The 20,063-nt window shown below is 34.4% G+C and overlaps 1 protein-coding gene across 1 annotated transcript in view; it reads left to right on the top strand.

Moving 5' to 3' along the window:
• The first annotated feature begins 2,797 nt into the window (after positions 1-2,797).
• Positions 2,798-20,063, top strand: part of LOC114334576 (uncharacterized) — an 83,984-nt gene continuing 66,718 nt past the window's right edge. The window contains exons 1-3 of the mRNA XM_028284642.2: positions 2,798-3,549; positions 11,419-12,700; positions 15,455-15,866. Of these exons, the coding sequence (XP_028140443.2) occupies positions 3,053-3,549; positions 11,419-12,700; positions 15,455-15,866 (2,191 nt within the window). The 5' untranslated portion in view covers positions 2,798-3,052. The remainder of the gene's footprint in view (positions 3,550-11,418; positions 12,701-15,454; positions 15,867-20,063) is intronic.

Genomic DNA, 20,063 nt, shown 5'->3' with positions numbered 1-20,063 from the left:
GTGAAGGATCATATTCGAACTTATCCGCTAAGATCTCCCGGAATTGCTCTTCATTTGTTTTTAGTTTAAAGGCATCTATCCGCGTTGTTTTTTTAATATTCTTTTTCTCTCTTCTCTCATGTTAATATTTATTTTTGCTCTAACTATACGATGGTCACTACCCGTTGATACGTTGTTTATTGTTGTTACGTCTTCAAATATTCTTTTGTTGTTTGAGAGAAAATAGTCTATTTCATTTTTGGTGGTTCCGTTAGGTGCAACCCATGTCCACTTTCTGTTAGGTTTCTTTTTGTAGAAGGTATTCATAACATACATGTTCTCTTGTTCCAGAAATTCCATAAGTTTTTCTTCCCTTGTGTTTCTTGTGCCGAATCCAAAATTTCCAATCTTGCTTTCAGAGTCTTCAATCTTACTTCCAATTTTGGCGTTAAAATTTCCCATTACATATTATTATTTTGGATTCTCTGTTGGTGTCTATAGCTTTTTTAAGATCTTCGTAAAAAGTATTTATTTCTTCATCGGTTGCTTTTTCAGTTGGATCATAAACTTGCACAATCTTTAATTTGGTTTTTGGATTTAGTTTTAAAATCATGTATGTAACCCTGTCTGAGATGCTGTCAATTATTTGAATTTGTGATTTTCTCTTCTTGTTGATTAAGAAACCTACTCCACCGTATGTATAGTCTTCATTGCCTTTATAATAGAGTCTGTTGCCTGAATGTAAGTCCACATACCCTTCACCTCTTCTTTTAACTTCTGATAGTCCCATTATATCCCAATTCATGTTCCCTAATTCCTCTTCTAGTTCGTAGAGTTTTTCGTCTTTTGCCATGGAACGGATGTTGTACGTTGCTATATGGAGTTGTTTGTTGTTCTTCTTTTTCAATGTCGACTTGCCTCCCCCAGAATCCTCGAGGCAGACCGTTGTTTCGGTGTGGGACTGTGGAATAAACTTCCTACCCACCTGGGGTATCTTCCATATCTCTGTTGAAACCGACATTTTGGATTTTTTTGAGGTTTTGGCCATAAACCCACCACGCTGGCCAGACGGGTTGGTGGGTGGGATATTAGGGAAGGAATTTGGCGTTTCGATAGGATAATATACTGGGGTTAGGGCCTGGTTTCCTCTAAGTAGGAAGTGGAGGAAAAACCAGGAGCTCGCGTGGGCAGGGACGCTAAACCCCTGAAGTAAGTCTATACTCTCTATCGGGATCATAGAGGAGTACCTACCCGCTACCACTAGTACTAACTCTTAGAGAATACAAAAAATATACTTTTTTCATTTATGCACGTACACTAATTTTTTAATGGGCGCAAAAGTCGAGGCCTCGAAAAATGATGGCGGACAGTTAATCTCAGGATTGGGATATCTGAAACAAAAAAATCGTACTGCATTTGAAAAAGGTAGGTTTCTTACGTGATAATTTACAATTTGACCAAAAAATAAAAAATAAATATTTTTTGACCATGAAAAACTGAAGAAAAACGGGCGATTTTTTCACAAAATTTTTTCAAATTTCCGTAAAATATTTTTTTTTGCCGAATTTTTTACTAACGGTGGTAATTGTCACGTAAGAAACCTTCCTTTTTCAAATGCCGTACGATTTTTTTTTATTTCAGAGATCCCAATCCTGAGATTAACTGTCCGCCATTGGAACTACTTTTTTTTGAGGCCTCGACTTTGACGCCCTCTACAATAATAGTGTACGTTCATAAATGAAAAAAGATATATTTTTTGGATTCTATAAGAGTTAATTATTAATATGTAAAAAGATTTATGTTCATTTTTAATAAAGATTCTGAGAAAAAATAACTTGAAAAAATGCATAGGTATATGTATTTGGTGAGTGTACTAGTACCTTAAGGGGGAAGTCTACTGTGACAAGGGAAAAAACAGGCCGATTTTCCGGATTTGTACGACTGAGTGCGTTGTACGACAAAGATAGATTTGGAAAATATTACCACGGACATTATGTGTTCATTTTTTTCGGATCCTGTAAAAACCAATAAATATTTTTGAAAAACTTAAAAGAATTATGAAAGACTAAATTATTACCGAGGGCCGAAAGTCCCTTAGAATAAATAAAAAGTTTATTTTGAATGAGATATTTGAAATTAAAAATCACACTAACTTTTCTGTTAGTTTTTCACCCCTGTAACTTATTAAAATAAACATTATAGAAGTTCTCAGGGACTTTTGGCCCTCGTTAATAACGTAATCTTTCATTCTGCGTTTAAATTTTTCAAAAATACTTATTAGTTTTCTCCGGATTCGAAAAAAATGAATCCCATTTGAATAGCATTACACTTATGCAATTTGAATGCACTTATTTCATATTTCAAACTAGCCCGCATGAGACCTTGGCTGGTATCAGCTATAACCGTTTGTGATCATGACCCTAAATTGCTGTCCCGAGATGCCAGTTAACGTGTCTATATTCAAATTTCAGTTTAATAAAATGTATGTTATTTTTAAATTTATTTTTTTAGTATCATAATAATACAAAAATTACGTTCAATTCTAAAAGCTATTTTTAAATGATAAAAATTCAGCGCTGTTTGTATATTTTATATTTTTATATTAATTCCTTTTAATTTATCTTTGCAGGAATATGCGAGACAAAGAAAAAACATACAATTTAATTTACGTTACCGAACTAAGACGACAAAATCGGCGAGCGAAACCGATTTACCAAATGCTAAATCTAGAATATGGATATGGAATATGGGGGGGAGGAGCGGAAGAAATTTATTTTGACAGCGACAGACAGCATATAATAAATACTGTGGCATACTGTGGCATAGATGACAAGATAAACAGTGTTTTTCCCATTTTCCAAATGTTCAACTGAGAAAGTATTGAATTTTAAGGTTCTACTTATTTTTGGATATTATTTAATTATGAAAAATTCCATGAAACTTAAAATAAGTAAATATATAATGTTTATAGTATTGTAAACATTTTGGTTATTTTCTATTTTAACCATGTCAGTAGATTATTAACCTGAGGTATTGCTTTAGAAGAGGCTATGAGTTAAAACAATTTTTCCAAATGGATACGACTATCAGAATATCAAGTAAAACAGTAAAAAATAAATCTGATTTTTTACATGTAACCTATAACACTGGCAAGAGTAAAGATGCAGTTATATCCCTGGATTCATCAAATTTTGGTCAAAGTGGCTCAGTAACATGGGATAAAAAGAGTTCTACCCTATCGAATATAGAGAAAGTGACTAACTGGATGAAGCAGAGTGATAAAGAATGTGTAGACATGGATTCACTGGAAGAGTCTAGTAGTAATGATTCAGAATCAAAAAGTTTAATTTTGTTTAGATGTGACTTTAATAAACCAACAAAGCCTCCATCACACTTTCCATCATTGTTTAATAGATCTACATCTCTAATAGATTATTTTAAAAATGAAAGTGCTACCAGGTCAAAACCCTCTAAGGGGTCTACAGTATCAAGCATGAAGGATGATGTAGCATTGATGGAAAAGAAACCTGTGAAAAATTTTCCAATAGATAGTCCTGATCGGGTTTCCAAGTAAGTTTATTAGCTAGACTATTTGAAAGTATAAAAAAGTTATAAGTTAGTATGAATAAATTATCTGGTATTCTTGTCTTTAAAGGGCCCCATTCACGTTGAGATTGCTATCAATACCAGCATCACGACAAGTTGGGATACACGTATCTTGAAATTTGTATCTGTACTGTACATTACATGTACTGTACATACCATGAAACATTAGTTGAAATAAAATTTTCTTCGATTCATATATCAGGGGCTTAGGGTCTCACAAACGTAACTACATTTTGTTTTATTTTCTTTATTTTTGTGTACAGACATATCGGGGGATAAACGTTATATCTACATAGATATGTGTGTGCAAATCACAACTAAAGCAGGTGGACATACATTAATGTGAATCTTAAATAAGTTGAAGTTTGATATGTCTGTGTGTACACAAAAATACCAAAAATATAAAAAAAGTAGTTACGTTTGTGTGACCCTAATCCCCGATATGTACTTAGAAAAAGTGTTGGTCCTCTCGAGTTGGAATGAAAGCTGTGTATTTTCTTCATGACAAAATTACATTCACTATTAGGATACTTTTCTTTGCATTTATTTACCAAAATTGTTATTGCCGACTCTCTAAGATGTCTATTTGAATATTCTTTGCACTTTTGAGTTCTATAAACATGGATACAATTTGTATATATTGAAAAATTCTTCCCAAAACTCGCTATCTACCATATTAAAAATTAAAATTGTGTATGCTTTAAGTAACACTGATACCTACACCCGAGAGGGTAGAAGGTCTAAAGATTATATATATAGTAGAGCGTCGATTATCCGAACTAATTGGGGGACATGGGTGTTCGGAAAACCGATTTGTTCGGATAATCAAACTAGATTGATATAGTCATACATTTTTATCCACAAGTGCATAAAAGCCATATTTATATACAGTAGAACCCCGCAAATCCGAACTAATTGGGGGGACAGCCTGTTCGGATTCCGAAAAGTTCGGATTATCCGAAAATTAGCCTTAACTAGTAGTTCAAAGCTTTCATTGTGATTTTGAGTAGCCAAACGTTCTCGCAGGAGTGTGGACAATATTTTTGGACTCAAGTTGACAACGAGAGAACCAAAGTAAGTTTGTGTTTAACCTTTATAAACACTTTATAAACCTATATATTAAAGTATAATATTTATTTTTAAGAAATTTTAAATGTCAAAGTCCTAGTAATCCTACATTGTCCAATTTTCTGGCTTTACTCTGTATAATAAACATGTTCTTAAGTTTTTGTCTTCAATTTTTAAATTTTTTTCACTTTCCGTTGGTTCGGATTTGCCGAAAGTTCGGATTCGCGGGGTTCGGATTTACGGGGTTCTACTGTACCTACATATTTATTTATATCTTGATAATGACAAATAGCAATTAAACAAAAAATGCAGTCTTTGCAACAACATATTTTTGGATACAATATTGAAGAAGATTGAAGATATTTTAAGCGTTAATTACTAACGCTTGCTCGTACTCGAGTGGGGGCACGGGAGTCGAGAGTTCAGATAACCGGTCGTTCGGTTGATCGACGTTCGGATAACCGACGCTCTACTGTATATTAAGTACCACAGTGCAAAAATATCAAGGATAAGGTATCACGATAGTGATACAAATGGCAATACCTTCTGATACTGAGACACCCAAAATTTGGCTATTTAATAAAAGGCTATTTGACTATTTTGGCTAAAAGTGTATTTGATACACTATGTGGTATTGTCCTTTTCATAAGCATTTTTCAGTGCGTAACAAATGATAGGAAAAAGGGTAAGTCTGTGATAATACACATTTATGACATTTATTCTAACATGACATTTTAGTTAAATCTGACAGTTGTCTCATTTTATTTTCAATTTGGAATAAAAACAAATCAAATGTGTTTCTTGCATTTATAAAATGGTATTTTCTTTAATTTGTATAGTCTTATAAATTATACAGATTATATTTGTAATATTATTATCTAATCAAAAAAAAATAATTTTTTTTATTATGGCGTCATCTATCGACAACTAGAATAACTAGAATAAATGTTGTAAATGTCTGTAATCACGGACGTGCCTTTTTTTCTGTCACATACAATTTAATGCATTAGAGAGAAATCGAAAAACTGTGACGCACTGAAAGATGATCATGAGAAAAAGAATACTTATACTTGCTATATGTATTTATACCGATCTCAACATTAATAGAGCCCTTAACCCATTCACTGCCTGTTGAAGAGGATGGAACTCAGCTAGGAGCCTTTCTGTTGAGTGGCACCTGACTGAAGTGATCATATCACCTGAAGGTGCGTGAACGGCACCTAACTGAAGTAACCATATCACGACTTCAACCCATTCACAGACATGACTGCATATGCAGACAGTAATTTCACTTTGTAAGTGTCTGCTATGCAGTTGTGTCTGCTAATGGGTTAAGTCACATACTCTTATCAAATGTTGGCTATCATTTGAAATTTTTCTATTGTTTTTCAAGAAAGTTTCATTGCACTAATTCCATACATCATTGTTTTGTTTTGTTTGTTTTGCATTTTTTTTAGACAAATGGTAAATAATTATAGCCTCCTTCAAATTCATATTGCTTGAAGGAACTGACACAACTGGCCGCTCATATATTTCAGCTACTGCAGACAGGCTGCCAGGTGTGTGGTAGCCATAGTTGTATAGGAATATTAAAATACCTATTTAGAACAAAAATTCAAATAGCTTCTAATTTTTTAAATAAAAAATCAAATTTAGCTAGAGGAAGTAACCAACATTTGACAAAATAGTGGCAAAATCAATTTCAAAATTTAATACTAAAATTTTAACGCTTTTGGAGTGTATGGACTATCTAACTAACACTTTGTTTGTATACATGTATGCTTCAATTTATTAAGAAAATCAATATATTTAACAAAACAGGATGTTCAACACAGATAGAATGGTCTAACGAAGCAAAATATCTAGAAGTACTAATGGACAATCGGAGTGTTAATATCCATTATCACAACAAAAAATTTTAGCCTGACCTCGCTTCTTGCCATTATGTCAGAACAATTCAAGAAATGATTGTAGTTTAGTACTTAATTAATAAGGTTAGTTATGTATCAAAAGAAGACACTCCTCCAACTGTCCTTTAAGGTTGTACAGTAGGGTGCATCGAAAAAATAAAAGTCGGAAATGTTATATGTAATAGCGTCAAAAAGTTGTTAGTGTTATTTTTCAGCATATTAGTATTTTTATTTTTTTCTTCTGAGCGAATTTTCTGCCCCCCCCCCCCAACGACCTTGAATTTTATGAAATATCTGATTTTTATGGAAATTTCAATTTATATTATTTGGAATAAAATATGTGCTAACTCGATCTAAGAACAATTAAAGAAAACTTAAAATGTTGTCAATTATCAATTTAAACGATATTTTAAGTTTTATTTGTTTTCTCAGTCTCCCCAACCCCTTTGAAATGTCCCACTTCGTGAGTCCGTCGTGTAATTTTCACTTATGTTTGGTGCGGTGCGTTACTTTGTTATTATTGTTGTTTGTAAATTAAAGATTTTTAAAATAGATAAACCAGAATCATGGGGAATAAAATCAAGCTGTGGACCACCCCATTTTTGGGCAACCACCAAATATACCTGAAAATGTTTTACCGAAATACAAACAAGCAATGAAGTTTTGTGGTTGCAAGAGGATAAAAAACTCAGCAAGAAAGAGCCAGAACTTTCTGGTATTGCCGAACATGTTGCAATTAAATTGTAGGAAATATGGAAAAAGGCTTTAATTCCAATAATTTAACATACAAGAAAAATTCGGCTTTTAAAAGCCTATCATGACAAATATAAATATGAAACTTATGAAACCATTTAAGAACAGGCAAAACAGTGAATTTTACAAAAATAAAATTCAATGCTTTAAGAACAAAAGTAAAACTACACGTTTCAATCTTGCATCATGCAAATGTGACACTCTGATTAATTGTTTTTGTAGCAAATCTCAAAAAGTGCCTCTGGATGAGCGCGAATTTCTATTAAATCAAAGAGGTCCCAGAAAAATGGTGATAAGCTCGATTGATAGGGAAAACAAAAACAAATATAATCAGAGAGAACAACGGTAAAGAAGAAAGTTACCAGTGCAAAGACAAAACTTTAGCTCAAGTAAAAAACAGTACCAAGTTTTATGGTCAATCGATCGTGGAAGAACACATAACACTTGTGCATGAGCCAGAGTGCAAATATTTCGGATATGGGTATCTGCTGTCTGGTATATCAGAAAGTATCAAATCCAGCTAGTGCATGTGACGAAACAGTCGTAAATACTGGTGTTAATGGTGATGTAATACGGCTGTTAGGAGAACATCTTGAAAAACCGCTTCAGTGGTTTGTATGTCTGCGACATTCAAATGATCTACCCCTTGGACATCAAAAGAAGTTTGCCAGTGACCAAATAAAAAAACGTGAGGGTTTTCAAACTTTCTCCTATAAAAATTTTGATTTAAACGACTACTTTGAGTTAATTAACTAACAAGAATATCACCTTACAGAACCACCTATATTCATATTCTCTAGATTTTCGAGTGACAATCTGCGAGATTTTATTAAGAATCCTAACTTAGACCCTTTTAACATTGAGATTGAGAAATATCACTGCCACAAACAATGTGTAGAACGATGTGTCAAGCTTGTGACACAAGCTTCTCTAGCAGTTTGTGGAGCGTATTCGAGGGATGGATTTATAAAAACTCGAATTGATTCCAGAAAAACTATGCCTCGCTTTAATGCTAAATCGGAAGACATCTTCGAATAGAATGCTTTTACCATATTTTTTTGTAATATTTATATACATAATTTTGTACTTTGCTTTATATTTATTTTAGTATTAAAAAACTTGGGTGGCGTCAGGGAGACGGATAAGTTAGGCTATTTTGTTATAAAAAGAATGTTTTAGTATACTTTTCTTAAGTCAAATTTTTAATTGCCTTGTGAAACCAGAAAATATTTTCCAATTTACAGCGAATTTATTTATTCAAGTTCTATAAGGTATTACATTTCCCTTGCAAAATAAATTCGCATATTAATGTATTTTTTCTAATTTTTAATTGCCGTGGGAGACAGAAAATATTTTTTTATTTCAACGCATTTTTACTCAAATAATAAATAGTGTGTTAGGCAACTTTTGTGAGCTATTACATTTTCGTTTCGAAATAAAATTTTTTTTCGTTTGTTAACATTTTTTCAACATTTTTAACTGTCTTGGGGGCAGAAAATATTTTCCAATTTCGAAAAAATTTACCAAAATACTTAACAGTTGATTGGGCAACTTTTGTGAGGTATTACTTTTCCATCGCAAAAAAAATTTTTTTTTTCGCCTTTTTCGATGCCCTATTGTACAGTACAGTACAACAATTTTGGTCATTATTGTGTTGAAAGGATTATGAAAACAGCTGGGAAACCCATAATATACAATTATTGTGAGCACGAATTTTTAGAGAATTCAAAGAGTCTTGAATATAGTCCAAAAGAAGATGAGACAAGTCTTGACCAAATTGAAATTCATTGATGTTTCCATGGTCCGCCATTGTTTTCATTGTCCGGTTTGTAGATTCGTTTTCGAATGGTTCGTTTTCTTGTCAAAAGTTATAGGCCTGGATTCCGCGTACCAAAAAAAGTTGATTAATAACAAGCTGAAAATTTGTTAATAGCTTAACGGTGTCTAGTCGGACAAAGTTTGATGTATGGGAACACGGATAGGTTAAAAATTTGAAACGTAAGACTACGAAAACGTCACATGTATTTTTTCGGACAGAACTTCCAATTGATTTGTAACCCTTTCATTAAACTCTCATGCAAAAATCAGACTGGTATTTATCACCAACTGGGCATTTTAATAAGTCCGACACGTAGAACATGTCAAATGACAGAAATTAAGTTGGTGATAAATAGCAGTCTGATTTTTTCAAGAGAGTTTAATGAAAGGGCAACAAATCAGTTGGAATTATATTGGAATCGCCAATATAATTCCTGTCATTTAATATGTTCGACGTGTCGGACTTATTAAAATGCCCAGTTGGTGATAAATACCAGTCTAATTTTTGCATGAGAGTTTAATGAAAGGGCAACAAATCAATTGGAAGTTCTGTCCGACAAAATACATGGGACGTTTTCGTAGTCTGACGTTACAAATTTTTAACCTGTTCCACAATTAAAACTTCCCCTGTTCCAGTGTTCCCGTTCATCAAAGTTTGTCCGACTAGACACCGGTAAGCTATTAACACATTTTCAGCTTGCTATTAATCAACTTTTGTTTGGTACGCGGGATCCAGGCCTAGTATGATATTAAAATGTTAAATTGAATACAACTTAGTTGTTTTCCGTATTAAGCTTGTTGATTTTTTTCTTAAAACTTAGTCTCATCTCAGTTATTTATATAAAAAACATTTTTAAAATTAATGAAGGGACTGGAAAATGCTATCAAGTGTTTTGACTACTCGAGCAATATCACTAAGAAAGGAAAACATGTAGTATGTCACATTTATTTAAACCATTTTGGCCATTAAGAATTATGTCAGTAAGTTATTGATTTCCACACAAACTTGTTATTCAGAATGTGTGGGTCTGGTTTTTTATGTTGGATATATGCGAGTGCGTGTGTGTGTGCCTGTGTGATTTTTTTTTGTGACTTTGATGGCCTTGGCTGAGCCAATTAGCCAGACATTTTTTTTTAAACAAACAATTTTTTTTTTCAATCAGAGGAATTTTTTCTGTATTTCTAACTCTAAATATATGTACATAAGAAACTAACATACTACTATCTAAATAAATACACTGTTTTGGATGTAAATATATTTTTGTATATATTTATTTTTTTTTGTATATATTTATTTTTTTTATTATATTTTTAATTTGTTTTTTTTTTCTTTTTTTTAATTGTTTTTTTTTACTACGCTAAGACTGTAACGGGTAGTTCTTTTAGGACGACAGACTCAGTAAAACACAAGTTAAAAATAAAGTAAATATATTAAAGATAATTATATACAGTTTAAAACAAATAAAATAAAATATAACTCCGTCTTCTGCAAAGAAAAAAACAATATTAAACTTTCTTACAGTTATCCGATGATAATAGCAACATTAAAATAATACGATAAACAGTATATTTATATACAATAACAACCTCGCTACGTTAAATCAACATAGCCCCATATTCCGATCCGGAGATCATTACTCGCTACTACTGCGATAACGATCGTGGCAAGACCACGTCACTACGGTGGTGTCTACCTAGGCATAGTTCCACCTCACAAACGGTGCATCTTTGCCAAGCCAGCTAAAGCTCGTTCAATACGCGAGCAGCAGCTGTTGAGTCATGGTTAGTTCAATACGCTACCCACGACTCATCTTCTCATTCTCCTGGTTCGTCTTAAATATGCTCTCGCTGCCACTACTCCTTCGATTTCCCCCAGCGGTGCTATGAAGAAGGAATGCGCAAACACTGACACTCCTTCGGTCGTCTATGGCCTATGGTATTGCAGCTCATCGCTTGCCGAGGTATCATATCGTTACAAGACATAAACCCGATTCAACTTCTCGGAGATTTACATCTTCTTAGTTTTTTTTCTCCTTTTTTTCTTTTTTTTTTCTTTTTTTTTTCTTGTTCTTTTTTTTTCAATTTTAATATACAATACATAATTACTTAAATCTACAGGGTTAAAAAAATAACAACAAAAAACGAACATGTTTGTTTTGTTTTTTTTTTGAGTTGCCAGTAATAATTATTGTGCAATACAACTTTACTTTGGTCTTATGTCTGTCAATATATCTTAATATTTAGTATCAGTGTATTAAGTGTAATTTTTATTTTTTTGTTACAGTAACATATTAACGAGTGATAATTCCTATACTAGTGAGAATAAATCTGAAATCACTGATGAAATCCCTTTAAGCCCAGAAAGTCAAAAGAAGGAACTTTGTCATTATTTGCAATTGATGAACCCCGCTGATAAAAAAGAGATAATAATCCTGCAGAATCGAAGATCTTCAAGAGTCAGAAATTTAGAAGAACAAAAACAACAGTTTCAGGAGCGATTTAAGGAAGTAAATGATGGAGATAAAGAAAAGATTGAAACAGTACAAAAGTCTACATCACCAAAATCGGTCAATGAAGTTCAACTTAACAATATGTCAAATTCAAAGGAATTTTCGTTACCCTTTCCACCCAAAAAAATATTAACTAATGTTATTGATTTTGATAATGTGATGTCAGATCTGATACCAAAGTTTAAAAAGTATTGTGAATCAAACAATCTTTCATGTATGCAAAAGTTACGAGAACAAACAAAAGAATCCAATGTTTTGAAACAAAAGAAAGATTGTAATACAGTAATTAGTAGAAAAACTCATTCTAAAAAAGTTGTACACAAAAAAATTAAAAAATCCAAAATCAAATCACTGGTTAAAACAAGAAGCAGAGCTAGCTTGAAAAGTTTGCGAAGTAACGGTAATTTGAAACATGTTCCTATAAGAAACTTGGTAGAAAAAAGTCAAAGGGGGTCTAGTGTCAAAAACAAAAGAGCAAAATCTGTCGCCGCATCATCTAATAGATCCACATTGAATTGCACACCAATATCTATAAGGTCATCTATTCCTCAGATCACATCTCCAAAATCAATAGGTTCTCATTGTGAAATAATTTCTGTTGATCCTGGTTTAGATGAAGATCAAATAACTATTGATCAAATTTTAGAAGAGATTCCAGATTTTGAACTTTTGAGTGATGAGTATAAGAGATGCCTGATTGAGAGTAGAATACTAAATACGAACATTTTGACTACTAATAAAAGCCATGTGACCGAATCATACCATTTTACTGAGGCTCCGTTATATGGTTTTACAAAAAAAGACACCCAGGAGGTTAGTAATATGTGTGAAAAGTACAAAAAAACCGTTTCATTAACTGATGAAGTAAAAGAATCTGTGGAGAAGCCGAAAGAAATTCAGGATGTTGGTCGAAAAAGAGACAAAGAAGAACGTCAAGAAACTAATAATTCTAATAATGGAAATACGTATTTTATTGTAAATATTGATACTTCGGGCAACACAGCAGAAATAAGTGATTCATCACAAGACTCAGAACCATCAAATAGTTCCACACAGGTAAGATAAATACATTTAATTTCAATAACATATTATCTGTTGTCATTAGAATTGAAATCAAACATTCCAATCTTTGAACAAGGCTTGGTAATACTTGGATACTTCAAATAATACAGATTCAAACCTACTCTGATAATTATTTGGTTTGAGAAGTTGGTCTTTGTTGGTATAGTATTTATAAAGTCAGTTGGAACACCAAATAGACTGGTTGACGGCAAATATTAAAATACACTAAACAGCAAAATTAACGTACCACCTTAAAAATGGTTAAAAATGGTTCTCAATTTGGTTTCCGTGAAGGTATAAGTGTGCAAGATGCACTACTAGCGCTGTGCAATCATATTTTATCGAACTTTGATAAGGGTAATAAGGTTATCTGTTTGTTTTTTGACTTAGCACGAGCTTTTGAAACTGTAAATCATCCAATACTGCTGGAAAAACTTTATCATAGTGGTGTTAGAGGAACGGCGTTAAAGTGGATCCACACCTTTTTATCGAACAGGTTTCAAAAAATTAAGGTCAATGTGAATGGAAATATAATATTTTCTTCAGAAGAAAGTGTCCTCTCCGGAGTTCCACAGGGAAGTATCATTGACCCTCTTTTATTTTTGATTTTCGTCAATGATTTAAATCAAATGATAAACGATAACTCAACATGTTTGGTTCGGAATCCATTAGAAAATTTTTCTGATGAAATAAGCCTTCGAGTAGAAAACGTGGAACAGCAATCTGGCTGTTATGTCATTCAATTTGCTGACGATACCACAGTTGCACTAAATTCCAATAATTTTTTTCATGTAGTACAAAAAGCAAACTGTCTTGTAAAAACTATGACTCATTACTGTTTAAATAATGCCCTAATCTTAAATGGATCAAAGACCAATATGGTAACCTTTTCACCTTCTACTATGCAGATGAGTCCATTAGTAAAACTTGACAATGGGTCAGTGGTAAATAGCCACTCCACTAAGTTGTTAGGTGTTTACCTGGATTCTAATTTGTCTTGGAGCTCTCACGTTGATTATGTAGTGGGAAGATTGTATGTGCACTGTTATGTTCTATGGAAACTTAGGAATTTTGTCTCTCTAGATATTTTAAAACTTTACTATTTTGCTCATGTACAGTCAATTTTGCAATATTGCTTAGTTTGTTGGGGAAATTGCTCGCGAATTAATGAGTTGCTTGTTCTTAAAAAAAATTATTCGTACCATGACGTTTAGAAGGCGCTTGGATTCCTGTAGACCAGTTTTTAAACAATTAAATATTTTAACTGTAATTTCGCTGTATATTTTCAGTTGTGTTGTTTATGTAAAGTCACATAGATGCAATTTTATTTGCAGAAATGATGTTTCCTTAAAGAGTGGCTACAATTTTCGTTTCAGAAATGATTTGGTGACCCCTGTTCGCCACTTGACCGTTGTGGGCAAGGGTCCTTACCCAGCATGCGTTCATTTGTATAATAAATTACCTAATTATGTTAAAGAGTCAAATATTTATGTATTTAAGAGAACAGTTAAGGACTTACTTCTGGAAAACACTTTCTCTTCGTTAGAGGAATACTTGCAGGCATCTTTTTAACAATTTGTATGTTTTTGTGTATATTTTATGTTTTTCTGTTAACTGTTTTTATGTACTTATAGTTTTTACTGATTATAGATTGTATTTGACGCATTTAAATACTTGTAAAAGTCAGATGAAATAAAGAATATTGATTGATTGATTGACTGATTGATCTTTACGCCCAGATATTTGTAGTCTTTACATAATTTTATTTCTTGATTTTCCTGTACTAGGAGGCTATGTTGGTCTCCTCCGATACTCATGTACTCAGTTTTTTCCATATGCTCTTCTAAACCCCACTCTGTAAACTCTACTAATAGTTTTCGCATCATGTAACTAAGATCTTCAGAGTCCTTTGCGATGATCACCTGGTCATCCGTAAAGCACAGCGTGTACAAAGTTGAGTCCGTTAGTGGTATGCCCATATTCGTACATTTTTTCTTCCATTTGTTGAGTGCTGCTTCGAGGTATATTTTGAATAGTGTTGGCGAGATACAGCATCCCTTATTCCTTTAGTTACTTTGAATCCAGGTGTTATAAGATTTCCCGTTTTAATTCTTGTTGTTTCTTGGTAGTACAACGTTTTTACCGCTTCAACCAATTCCATATTTACATTTGTTTTCCTCAGTGCCTCCCATAATTTAACCAGCGGGACACTATCATATGCTTTTCTAAGGTGTACAAACATCAGATGGACTTCTTTGCCACGAGCAACTTTCTTTTCAATTATCTGAGTAATGGAGAAAACATGATCTATTGTGGATCGATCTGCGCGAAAACTAGCCTGTTCTTCGGCTTCCATATCTTGGTATTCTTTTTCTATTCGATTTTTTATGTTTTCCATATATTCAGCTGATACTACTAGTGACTGCAATTCCTCTATAGTTTTCAGGTTTTAATTTACCTCCCTTTTGTGGATAGTGCTCAGATGTGACTCTTTCCATTTTTCAGGTATTTCATGCCTATTTACGCGTTCCTGGAAAAGTTGCCTTAGTCGCTTAATTATAACTTTCGGTCCATATTTGATGAGTTCCGGAGCTACATTTCCTGGACCAGATGATTTGCTATTCTTCAACTGTTTGCATATTATGGTTTCGACTTCTCTATCTTAAGAATTAATAATTCATAACTTATTCTATTCAATTCATTGCCCGCTAGTTTTACAAAATAAATAAATTAATACAAATTTTTCAGAAGTATGACTACTCTGCTGCAATTAGTAACAAGGGCGAAAACTCAGATAATGAAGAATTATTTAAAGCAGTTCCCATTGCAAATGTAGAAAAGGGAAACTATTTAGAAATTAATACTAAAAATATTACAAAAAACCATAATTATGAAGTAACGCCGTACAAAAAACCCGATTGTATAAAGTCTTTGCATAAAAGTCTCCAGTTTAGTTCAAAAAAGAAGAATAGTTTAACTGCCAATTCTTCGGTGTGTCAAGAATGGGACATAAACAACACAAAACAAAAGTTGAAGAAACAGTCCCATACTATTAGTATTGATTCGGAAAATGGGTCAGTGTTAAAAGCCTTTTATGTTGGATATAATCTCATTCTCTGTCAGGAGTTCTTAGTTTCATTTTGGATGCAAACTCCGCTAGGTAAGTAACTTGTTGAACGTATTTTAGTTATACAGTAACCGCCACGCTACTAGACACACGAGAACATTGAGCTAATACAGTCCTGGACCGTTCACTTGTTGCACTGTTTACTTTTATGTGTAGTGACGTTTAGAACGTCAGAAAATGTATAGAAACCGAATATTAACATAGAAAGTTCATAGTTAATAAAGTTGTAAAAGTTTTAAAGTATTGTAATATTCTTGGTGTTTGAATAAAGTTATTATAAGCAGGTAATGTATTTTGTATGGGAAAAAAATTATTATTTTGAATAGTTTCTAGTCACATCTGAGAACGGACCGGATTAGCCTATAAGCATAGCAATTAGGTACCTACCCATGTATCTAGTAGCGTGGGGCTTACTGTATATTATGTTTATATGTGATTGAACCACAATTATTAGTGTAATTAAAATTACATTTTTGTAATGAAAACATCAAGAAAGGAATAATCAAATCCCTATATGATAGAGTCCGAAGCACCTGCTCCAATGAAAATGCATCCCAGGAAGAAAAAACCTGCCAACAAAGATTATGACAAAAAATTACTACCCGTTGTCTTTTATAAACAAAGAATTACATGAGATTGAAGAAAAGAAACAAGAAAACACCACAAACACTCTAGCGACAAAGGATTCAAAGATGACAACAATACCACGCCTCGGTTTCCTCGAAAGCGGCACCGACAAACTGCGAGCGTAACTCTGCGATGAATGACGTCATAAAAAACTGTACCACGCAAAATAATAGCGGGTGGTTTCCAAGGATGCGTTGGAAGCCACCGATTGCTGAGTTTGCACATTCCATTGCCGCAGTGAAGAACCTTGAATTTTTCACCGTAATCCGACGTAATTCATCGCAGTGTTACGGTCGCAGTTTGTCGGTGCCGCTTTCGAGGAAACCCTTAGGGGAAAGGACTTATCAGAAAAATTAAAAAAGATAGGAAACAAGTACATCACAATAAATATTCAAAACAACCAACACTCTGAGATCTATCAACAACACACAAGAAAGATCCAAAAACTGCATCTGCAAAATACTCTGTGAATGCAACAACTTCTACGTGGGAAAAACTGCACTAAGTGCCAAGGTCAACGGGCATGAAATATTATATCAAGAACAGAGACTTCGGGAAGTTCCAGATATGCAAACATGCCTGAGACAAGGCGCACAGAATACAATGGAAAGATGCATCAATAATCATGAAAGAGGCAGAGATGAAAAAGAGAAAAGTCAAAGAAGCAGCCTTCATTCTACTTAACAAAGAAAAATGTGTAGCAAACCTATCAGCAGAATGCAGCAGACTTTGGTTAGAAATACTAAAAGAAGAAGTGAATAACAAGAACATACCAACAATAGCCGAATGACAAACTGACCAACGAAAATCTCATACCCAATATGGAGCAGAGATCATAGCAAAAATCCAAAACGATTTCTCAAGACCCTTCCATTGCAAAAATGAACTAAGACAGGGTGATGGACTATCTTGTCTCTTATTTACCCTGGCATGAGAAGAAATAATTCGAGAGCCCCAGATTAATAATAGTACTATCTTTAACAAATCAGTACAAATTGTCGGATACGCGGATGACATAGACATCATAGGTAGGTCCACAGAATATCTGACTGAAGCATTTCGGCCATTAAGAGCATCTCCACAGAGAATGGGTGTAAGTATAAATGTTCAAAAGACCAAATCGTGGGCAGTCCGATAAGTATTTAGCCTACAAAAGAAAAGGAAAAATTTTGGGAAAAGTGGCAATTTATTTCTCTACATACTCTCCTTTTAGCTCGATACACTTGACCCACCGATGCTCCAACTTCTTTAGCCCGTCTGAAAGATACCTTTTCTCGAGGTCTGCAAAATAGGCTTCCGTGACGGCGATGACCTCCTCATTCGACTTAAATTTCTGCCCAGCGAGTGTCTTTTTCAAGTTTGGAAACAAACAGTAGTCGCATGGGGCCAAATCTGGAGAATACGGTGGATGGGGCAACAGTTCGTAGTCCAATTCGATCAATTTGGCCATGGCGACGGCGGAGGTGTGAGCCGGTGCGTTGTTATGGTGGAAGAGCACTTTTTTCTTTGCCAAATGGGTCGTTTTTTCTTCAATTCGGCGTCGAATCGGCCCAATAATTCGGCATAATAGGGCCCTGTGATCGTTTTGCCCTTCTCCAAGTAGTCGATGTAGATCACACCTTGTGAATCCCAGAAAATGCTGGCCATCACCTTTCCGGCCGATTGGACAGTCTTGGCCTTCTTCGGAACACGTTCCCCTGGTGCTGTCCACTCTTTCGACTGTTCCTTGGTTTCTGCTGTATACCGGTGAATCCATGTTTCGTCGAAGGTTATGAAACGACGTAAAAACTCCTATGGATTACACTTAAATAGCGTCAAACACTGCTCTGAAGTGTCTCACGGTTGCGCTTATTGTCTGAAGTGAGCAAACGGGGCACCCATCGCGCCGACAGCTTTCTCATGCCGAAAATTTCATGCAGGATATGACCTACGCGGTCTTTTTAAATGCCTACTGTGTCAGCTATCTCGCGCACCTTGAGTCAGCGATTTGCCAATACAAGATCGTGGATTTTTGTCACGTTATTCTCCGTGGTAGCCATTTTCGGGGCACCTACGCGTGGCTCATCAAAAACCGACGTTCGTCGTTCATCCACGTTGAAACTCATTAAACCAATTTTTGACAGTTGCGATCGAAGGAGAAGAGTCACCGTACACAGCATCCAAGCGCTCTTTGATTTCGCTGGGTGATTTCCCTTCCAAAAACAAGAATCGAATCACCGACCGATATTGCTCTTTTTCCATTTTATTAAACTCTGCGGACACTCTGACTTTCACACGCAATCACAACAATACTTATAATTTCGATTTGGCTGAAATTTTGACATTAACCGTCTACGAGAACGCATTAAATGACAGGACACTTCATTTGCGATAGTGGCGCCATCGGGCAGAGAGGCTAAGTACTTATCGGACTGCCCTAGTATGTGTTGCACTAGGTCAAGCAACTAGACACCAACAAGAATAATAATTGACGATCTAGAACTGGAAGGTGTCGACACCTTCATATACCTAGGCTTGCTGCTAACTAAAGATAACAATGTCAGTGAAGAAATTAAAAGAAGAATAGTACTCGCCAATAAGTGTTACTATGGCTTGAGAAGACCGATGGCCTCAAAACTACCTAGAATAATTAAATTGACTGTCTGTAAAACACTAATAAGACCAGTGCTAACATATGGTTCAGAAACTTGGTCACTTACACGGAATGATCAAGAACTGCTCAAAAGTTTCTAGCGAAAAATCCTAAGAAGAATATACGGAGGGATAAAAGAACAAGGTTTGTGGCGCAGGCGTTACAACTTTGAGTTACATAGAAGTTGTGGAGAACCTGACGTTGTAAAATGCATTATGGTACACTTCGCGTCATAAAAAACTGGTACAACTCTTATAACCAAAAATCGCGTTTTTCAAGTTGTGTAAGTTGATCATGTCATATCTGTCATTCCAATTTCTAGGGCAAAGTTGTCAGTTCAACGAAAATTTATCAAACCAGCTAAAAGCATAAATATTCATTAGCTAAAATGTGACAAATTTTCACCTTCGGCCAAGCTTTCCAAAGTTTCTTCAATGATGGTCAATTGTCAATAATAAAAATATTACCTATCTAAAAATTTTATACATTTTTAAACGTTGTTTTTTTTTTGTATTTAGATTTAGTGAAATTCCGTTATCTGTGATGGCAACAACGAAGTGATTCACGAACCAAGTTTGAACACAGTTTTACACTGGGAAAAAAAGGGGTACCAGTTTTATATGACGCGAAGTGTAGCACGCCTATTAGGTGGATAGGGCATGTAATCAGGCGAGATGAAGATGCCATAGTCAGAAAAGTTTTTGACCGAAGAGGGCCGATAGGACAACGAGCAAGAGGAAGACCGAGACTTAGGTACCAAGACAACTTAGAGAATGATTTAAAAATTGGAATTAGAGTATGGGAAGAGTTGCCAGAGACAGGGGTGAATTGAGGATTGTTCTGAAGAAGGCTTTGGCTCATAAAGAGCTGTGACGCTGTAATGATGACAACTGATACTTATGGGTAAAGTCGAAGGCCGACGGGGAATTGGAAGAAAACAATCATCGTGGCTCCGAAATATTCGAGTATGT

The sequence above is a fragment of the Diabrotica virgifera genome, chromosome 3, assembly GCF_917563875.1.
Source record: "Diabrotica virgifera virgifera chromosome 3, PGI_DIABVI_V3a".
Classification (NCBI taxonomy): domain Eukaryota; kingdom Metazoa; phylum Arthropoda; class Insecta; order Coleoptera; family Chrysomelidae; genus Diabrotica; species Diabrotica virgifera.
Note: the sequence above shows the minus strand (reverse complement) of the source record. Positions and strands in the feature narration are given on the sequence as shown.